General features: G+C 47.5%; 1 protein-coding gene across 1 annotated transcript; it reads right to left on the bottom strand.

Annotated features, from left to right (window-relative positions):
• Positions 1 to 1,326: 1,326 nt before the first annotated feature.
• On the bottom strand, positions 1,327 to 7,557 carry LOC142557229 (uncharacterized). The gene is made up of 3 exons (XM_075668933.1): positions 7,434 to 7,557; positions 4,092 to 5,938; positions 1,327 to 2,097 (listed from the first exon to the last, which is right to left on the bottom strand). Exons 2-3 carry the CDS (start codon positions 5,858 to 5,860, stop codon positions 1,794 to 1,796), a joined length of 2,073 nt encoding a protein of 690 aa, XP_075525048.1. The 5' UTR covers positions 5,861 to 5,938; positions 7,434 to 7,557; the 3' UTR covers positions 1,327 to 1,793.
• Between the last annotated feature and the right edge of the window lie 589 nt (positions 7,558 to 8,146).

Here is an 8,146-nt window from a genome sequence, read left to right on the forward strand (position 1 = left end):
TCCTCATCACCTCTGAAAGAGAGATGAGGCAGATGGAGTACGATGATAACTTCAGTCATCGAGCGACGACTGCTTACCATCCGCAGTCCTACGGACTTACGCAGCGATTAAACAACACCGTCACACACACGAGATCTATGTACACGGTCGTCCACTTCCAATTTGAACACAGCTCCGGGCGGCCGCCGGCGCTCCGCGGAGCGCCGCTCGTGGGCGCCGGGGTAAACGCGCCGGCGCACTGGCAGCCACAAGCGTGGCCTCAGCCGCGTCGTCTGCTACAGCGCGCCAGCACACACTAGTGCTGACATACATACATACATACATACATACATACATACATACATACATACATACATACATACATACATACATACATACATACATACATACATACATACATACGTACGTACATATACCTTCTTGCACATACGCTCACCATAAGCGACAAAAACATTTTTGTGAGTTATCAGTGTGTGTGTGTATATATATATATATATATATATATATATATATATATATATATATATATATATATATATATATATATACAAGTGCTACGCCCTCCACTCCCTGTCGTTCTTTCCAGAATCTTTTTCGTGATGTTTTGTTCTTAAGCATGAATCCACACAAACCATAGCCTAATTTTCATCTTTTTCTGAGAGCACAGGTTACTACACGTTTGGCATCCGTCCTGTAAGCCATCTATAGCTGAATATTCGCGGAGGTTCGCCATGTGAATGAAGAAACACCGGGCAGCCGGCACAACACACAAGCGTGAGAAAAGCCGCAGAATGTCTTGCAGGCAGACAAAAAATTATACATCTCGAAAGCTATAGGCAAAGCATTGTCCTATGCACTAATACTGCGGAGCAATTGCAACAAATGATTAAGGAACTTAGCAGAGAAACTATAAGAGTAGAGTAGAACACTCACATGCACAAGACAAAGGTAATGTTCAATACCATGGCAAGAGAACAAGAATTTAGGATCAGAGGCCAAGAAAAATCAAATTATTCCCAATTTCCAGGAACTACAATCCGCTTCAAAGCCAACAAATGCACTGGTATGTCAATTATTATCCTGTTATGTTAAAGCAACTAGTCCCTATGTCAGTGGTAGGAATCATGCCGAGATGGATAACTGAGAAATCCCAAATAAAGCAACTCATTTAACGGAACAAAAGGGTAAATGTTGCAAAATACTGTACCACACAAGAACAGCTCAGCACTTTTTGTTACTTCCCGAAAATTTTTCACGAATATTCGCTTGCATGAAAACGTTAATGAAAACATACGCCTAGGTTTCAGATGGACATTTTATTGCAGCAGTGGCCATCATCATTCATTTCTGTAGACATGCCTTTGATATTTGCCATCGCAGTACAGAGACCCGTAAATCTTCAGCAGCAAAACGGCGACCACTCTTTTTTCAACGGTCTAGTCCGCTCATGGAAAGAACCGCATACGCGCTGACAAAAATCAAAGTGTCCGTGCTACCATGTCATTGTATTTCAACCCCTGTAATAACCCTACAGCGTGGAAGGCAGTGTTAATAAATAAATGAAATGAAATGCAAGCTCCTCAGCCAATTCCGGTCACTGCACTTCCGGTCAGTTCTAACTCAGCCATGTGATTACAACGGATGGCGCCGCACTCCCCGACAAGAGCCAAACTCGATCGCAGCTGCGCATTATGCAAACCCGTGCGCGCGCACTGGCTCACACTCTGAAACGAGCAATCAGGCCGTTGCTGAAGGTACCGCCCATCGGTCCTCGCCGCAAGCTTCCTCTGCGCTCAGATATCTTCAATTTGCCTAATGCTGCCCTTGACGTCGTCTGTCACGAGATAACGCCGCACGTGCCTCCAGCAGTCCTCGATCAGGTCGTCCAGTTGCATACGGCCGTCGTCGGGTGGATGGCAGACGACTCGCTCCCTGACAACTCCGGCGGCCCGCATGAATCCGTCCAAGGTTTCGGTTCTCTTCAGGCGTTCTCGCACCAAGCCAACGATTTCCGATCGGTCGATATAGGCCTGCCGAGCGACCTCGTCCAATAGCACAGGGTACCGGGAGACACGCTCCAGAGCTCCGGTGACGTACCTGCGCGTGACCAGTGCTGTTATTCTGAGTAACAGAAATTTCTTGTGTGTTGCACCGTGGTAGACATGGTTCAAGTTTGTGAATTCGCAGGCGCATATGGGAAACTTGCGCACTGCGTCCTTGCGGTCTGTGTTAAGGGCGTTAAACCCAGCAGCGACTGCTATACTGGGTTTGTACGAGGCCTCTAACTAACAAACAGGTCCTTAATACTCCCGATGGCTATGAGAACACGCTCGTACAGGTTCACTGCATCTTATGTATCGGTCGTTCAGATTGGCAAATGCACGCCAATTTTTTAAAAGCAGAAGCGAACTTCTCTCGAGGTCTGCGCAGACTTTCGTTTCACGAAAACTACGTCATCGCCCGACATGGCGGGCTCGCGGCAACTGCTGCCTTTACACAACTGAAACATACACTGACGTAGACAAGCGCATTTAATGCGTCAAAATGCCAAATTTCAATGAAAATAATAGTGCTAAATAAAGAACGACACGAAGGCACGCGTCCCACGTTCTATATACGCGTCTCAATAACATTTCAAAACGCTCAAGAACGCCGACATTGAACGCATGAATGATTTTTACCACTGCGTGTCTCATCTGATCGCGGGAGGTCGTGCCCAGTGCAGAACCACACGCTCATTCGTATCCACAAACACTCGAACGCGTCACAAGCATGGATTGGCTTGAGACTGGCTCGTATTGTGTCTGCTTCGGGCAGCATACGCGAACACATGCGCTCATCTCGCCCGCGCATCAAGTGCGGAATGCGCCAAATCGCTATAATAAATATTTTACCATGACTCGTTATTGCATCACTACCTGCTGGAGCTCCTCGAGGCCACACGTGATCATGTTTCAATGACGCGTGCGAGAACCATGCGTGCCTGCGTCAAGACGTACTGTTAGCGGTTCTTCCAGAACTGTCCCGACAGCTTCTTGTTCATGATGCGGAATTGTTCAATGAAAAACCAATTTTCAAACATTTATTAGCCTATGTAAACATATCCGCGCGTTCTGATCCAAGCTCTCGGAATGTACTCTTCTTTCACGGGTAATGGACATTCCAGTGCCATGTACTTGCGAACCTCTTCGTAAATGGTTTTGCTCTCCTATGTCATGTAAGTGGCCACAGATATTTCGCTAACCTAGTCTGCTTCAAAAATGAAAAAGGAATATTTTTTTTTTCAACGAGGGAGCTTCACTCAACGCCTATTCCTGTTTTCTTTTTGTTGTTGTTGTTGTTGTTTATATACAGGTAAACCTTAAAACGGCATTTATATGGCAGCTGCCGAAAGATGTCGAATTAAATGCGCTGCATCTAAAAGAAAATATGCAATTCTGCTGATTGCTGGGAAGAAACGCCTGCTTTGGTCCTCAAAGGTATTGCGAAAATTGCCGGAAATTCTTAAATTGCGAAAAATCTCAATGAACATATTTGTAACGCAATCACAAGCGAATGATAGCGCCTGCAATGACGCCAAGCTATGCCATTTATTTGGGCGAAACATGGCCGATGTTTACACTGCGATCTTGGACGACATGGTAACACGTAATAAGTTTTTTAGAGGCCGCTACAGGCAGGGGAGACGAAAAAAAAAAAAGAGACAAGCGACCATGTTTGTTTTACTTGTTTCTTTGCATCTGGCCGTCTCGTAGAGCGCTTTTGGTAAGTTTACGATGTCGTAACTTCTCACACCTCACTGTTGGAAGAAGACCTAGCTGTGCGAGGTTTTGTTGGGAAGCTCTGGGGGTCCGTAGACGCTCAGGTTCCTATGAGAGCGGGTAATGGACGGCGCATCTATTTTTCTGAAAATTTACGGTCCTGCAACGTACGTGAATATTTTACCAACGAACTTAGGATGTAGATTAGGTTAAGAACGCTGGGAGGCCAGAAAAAAAAAATCAGAAAAGTGAAGGTGGTGCAGAAGAGAATTCTACTAGGTTGTGGAGAGAAACGTATAGTATTTTCTACATGTACGTGTGTCACCTTACCTGTCCAAATGTGAAGCCTTCAAGAACCGAGCCGCTCGTGCGACGAGACCCGAGTTCCTCCGCGTCGTCTCGTTGACGGCGAACCAGTCTCCCGTCGTGTCCGCCTCTATGAAATAACCGCACACCACGCGCAGCAGCGTCCAGTTGTCTGCGATGTCCATCGAAAGGCGTCGAACGAAGACAGATGCGCCTTTGTTGGCCACGTCGATGAACTCGGCGAATCGGATGTTCCGGCTTCGTTTGAGCGAGTCGGCCAAGGCCTCGATGTCTGGCGTGCCAAGGTGCTTCGCGTAAACCCTCAGTTGCCTGAGGCTGTTGTTTCGAGCCAGGGACTCGGGTACGACTGACCACCACGGTCTCGTTCCCTCGGCTTCGACTGCGACGTCCCAGCCGACGTTAAGCGCGAGATGGCGCAGCGCGGTCGTCGAGCTTAGATATCGTGCAAGTGCCATAAAGAGTGTCATACTGTTCGACCACAGATCGATGCTCAGGTCAGTCACGTGTCCAAAGTTTGGCAAGACTCTCAAAGCGGCTACTAAGCGGTCGTCTGGTTCTTCTGCGGAAAGTTCTATTTTAGAGATTGCCTTGCAGTGCAGCAAGTCGACGTCGCGCGCGAAGGAGTAGAATGTGACGGAAACTTTTTCTTCCAAGCCAAGGCTTTCGACCTCTGCGTAGACGGACAGGAACTGATGGTGGTCGAATTCTGCATTGATGTTCACCTTTTTCAAGTTTTCTTTATTCGGCAGCGCCCTAATGAACGAAGCCCACTCTGACGGCCGGAACGTCTTCAAGGGAAAGCTGACTTCCTGCAATGTGTCGTTTTTAACGAGTGGAGGGACCCAGCAGCCGTAAACCGAAAGCGGCCCAACAGCAGGATCATCTCTGAGAGAAATGCTCAAGCTACTAATCACGGTGTTCTCGCTGATAAGTGCAGCTACTATTCCCGGGCTTTCTTCGTTTTCAATTAAACCGCCGATGAGGAGCTTGTCGATACTCTTGTTTTTCAGAATGCCTTCGAGAAGAGCCTTCTGCACAACCTCATTCGCCATTTCGACGGCCAAACGCTTTAGAGCCGTGGTCGTAGCAAGGTATTCGTATAGGGCGTACGGATAAGAGTCGCATATGATTTCGGAGTCTAGCAGATAGAGCTCTTTCAGTTTGTTTTTGTTTAATAGCAAGCCTGTGAAAAGTGTGTCCGCCACCGGTCCTATGAGCTGAAAGAAACTTAGGTATAGACTCTTAAGAGACGATGAAGCCTGCAGAAGCGTTGACAGCGCGGCTACAAATCCTTGTGGGGCAGCCTCGTATCTGATGCAGGAGGCGCAGTGAAGTTCTTCGATTCTCGTCAAGGAGGGTATGACTTCGAAAGCGGCGCCCAAGGATTTCATATCCTGGAAACGCAGTGTCACTGTCTTGGTCCCCGAGCTGTGCCGAAGAGTGTCAAGTACCGCCAAGCTTGTCACTTCGGCGACAGACAGCTTAAGACGGACGCATGCTACACAGCGATGTGTTCTCAGTAACCATCCAATGAGGTCTGGGTGCTGCGGCATCCGCGGTGCATCAAAATGTCCGGTCGTCGGTAAAACGTCGGGAAAATTTTGCAAGAAAAGCTGGCCGGCAGTTTCCGGCATTTCCCGCAGTTCGAATTGGGAATCATGAAGGAGCTCGTTCCAGTTCGACAGCTTGTCGACAATCTGACACGTTTTGTTTTCACTTGCCGTGCAGGGCACGAAGAGGTCAGTGGCTCCATCTCCCGAGCCTTCCATCATGTCACGTACCGTGGCACGTCACTTCTGGCGTTACGGCTTGTGTTACTGCGACATACACTCGGGAGTTCGGTGGAGCACCTGCATAATAAGAGGGTTAGAAATTGCTGGTTGCAGACCACATTGGACACCAAGAAATTGTTTTCCTTCCTTGTTTAGCCCCGTTATTAAATATTCACTTGTATGCACTTTGACAGCAGCCACCCACAACATGGTAAAACGGGCATCCCCAAGATTTCAAGCTTGCACGTGTCGCAGTATTTGTCCCGACATGCAAACATTTTGACACACACGCAGAACTAAAGCATGCGCTATTGCATCAAAATGAGGGCACCATTGACGGCGCCATAATACGTGATCGCTGCGTAAACAGGAACGACAGGAATCTCCCGTAGGCTCTAAGGCTCCCGTAAAGTGGGGCCGAAACGTCTTTTCTTTTTTTAACGCGATAGCGTTAAGGAGCTCGTGTCGCAGAAAAGCCGGTGTCGTCGGCGTCGGTGTCGGCGTCCGCGGCGTTGGCCGTGAGCGATAAATCACGGCAGGCACTTCATAAATAAAAAGCAACTTCCAAGATGGGAAACGAACCAGGTCTCCGGAGTGTGAGACGGAGACGTTACCACTGAGCCACGAGTTCGATGCTTCAAAGCGGTACAAAAGCGCCTCTAGTGAACGCGGTGTTGCCTTAGAAACGAGCTGTTTCTAAGTCTCAGGCGTGCGTCGCTTGCTCAGGCGCACATTTCGTTGTCGCGCCGAACGCTGCGTTGCTCGACGCTCACCGCGTCCGATGCGGGGCGCGTAGCCGCTGCGCCGTAGCCCATTGTCTTACACCCCTTGGCGGGTCGACGGGAACGCTGTCGCGTTCCACTCTTGAAGGCGAAGCTTAAGCGTCCTCCAATTTTTTTTTCAAAGATTGGTCGGCGTTTGATATTTCCCACCATAAATTTTCCCGACCAGACGGGTTTCCGACGAAGCCTGGATTTTAATGACAATCTATGAACCTAAATCTGTACCCGACGCTAACTCCGACAGAAACCTAATACAAACATATTCCTCACCATTGACACGGTTTAAGATAACTCTTTCCCAGCATTGTAAGTTAATAAGGCATAGTAACTGATTAAGCTCTGTCTTCATAGAGCTGTAGTAATGGTACACGTAGCTTCATAGAAGCTAGGTAGAGCTAGGAGCTAGAGCTGTGCCCACAATTATTGTTAAGACAACAGAGAACAACCCCGTTACATGCCCTTTCACAGCGAATTCGAGCGTACTGCGCTGCCTTCTAAGTAATGAATTCGTTGCTAATACGAACGCATTCAACAGGGGCGATGGCGTCCTTCTTATGACGCTTGATCAATTTCAAGGTTAAGTACAATGCGTTCGCCAATAGACTACTCCTCTTTTAGGTGAGCTAGGAGACCCGCTCGCTAAGACTATAGTGCTGCCGGATATGCTAGAAGCAGTGAAAAACGTTTGGCCGAATATTAGGCTCTGCGAACAACCGTCAAGTCTGATGCAGGTAATGAAATGCACACGCTGTGTTTAGATGCGTCGAGTAAAGTGCACAGTTCTCACTCACCAAGGTAGCTTTCAACCACAGGATCATCGGGTTCTTGACTTCGTTTGGTTTGGTTTGGTGCCTGTAGTTATAGCACAACCCACTACGGGGGATTGGCCATGAATCGGGCGGCATTAAGTCGAAAAAGAATAAATGCCTAAATAAGATTTTTTTTACTGAAGATGAGATATTAAATGAATTCTAATCGTCAATAATAATTTTCATGCTATAGTTTCTTAAATTTAGAAGTTAATATTTTTGGTTTCTTTCTTGACTGGTACCTTTTCGCTGTTCTTCTTCTTCCTTCAAAATTCTGGCAGGTACCCACGGAGGAAGGGGGGGGGGGAGGATTGGAGATGGTTCGCCGTGGAAACATAATATGAACTTCTTGATTTCCGCTAACTTATTGATCTGCACTGTCCATATTTAATTAGGAGTGAATATAAATTATTTTTCTGTTTCCGTTGCGGAGTGGTCATGCATCATCTCATGCAGGTCATGCATTAATAGTGGTCATGCTATAATTTTGACGAAGGTGCTATATCACTAAAATAACGCGATTTAGTGTTAATACTGAGGAAAACGTGCTTAACGTGAGTGAATGAACAAATGGAGAACTTTTAATTCCCCCGAAAAGTGGCTGTCTGAGCCCGCCCTTGGCACGCAGGCCGAGGGGGGATCTAGGACTGCCCCGCAGACTAGGGACTATTGAAGTTGCTTCTTCACGGCCTCAG

Source organism: Dermacentor variabilis, chromosome 9, assembly GCF_050947875.1.
Source record: "Dermacentor variabilis isolate Ectoservices chromosome 9, ASM5094787v1, whole genome shotgun sequence".
Taxonomy (NCBI): Eukaryota; Metazoa; Arthropoda; class Arachnida; order Ixodida; family Ixodidae; genus Dermacentor; species Dermacentor variabilis.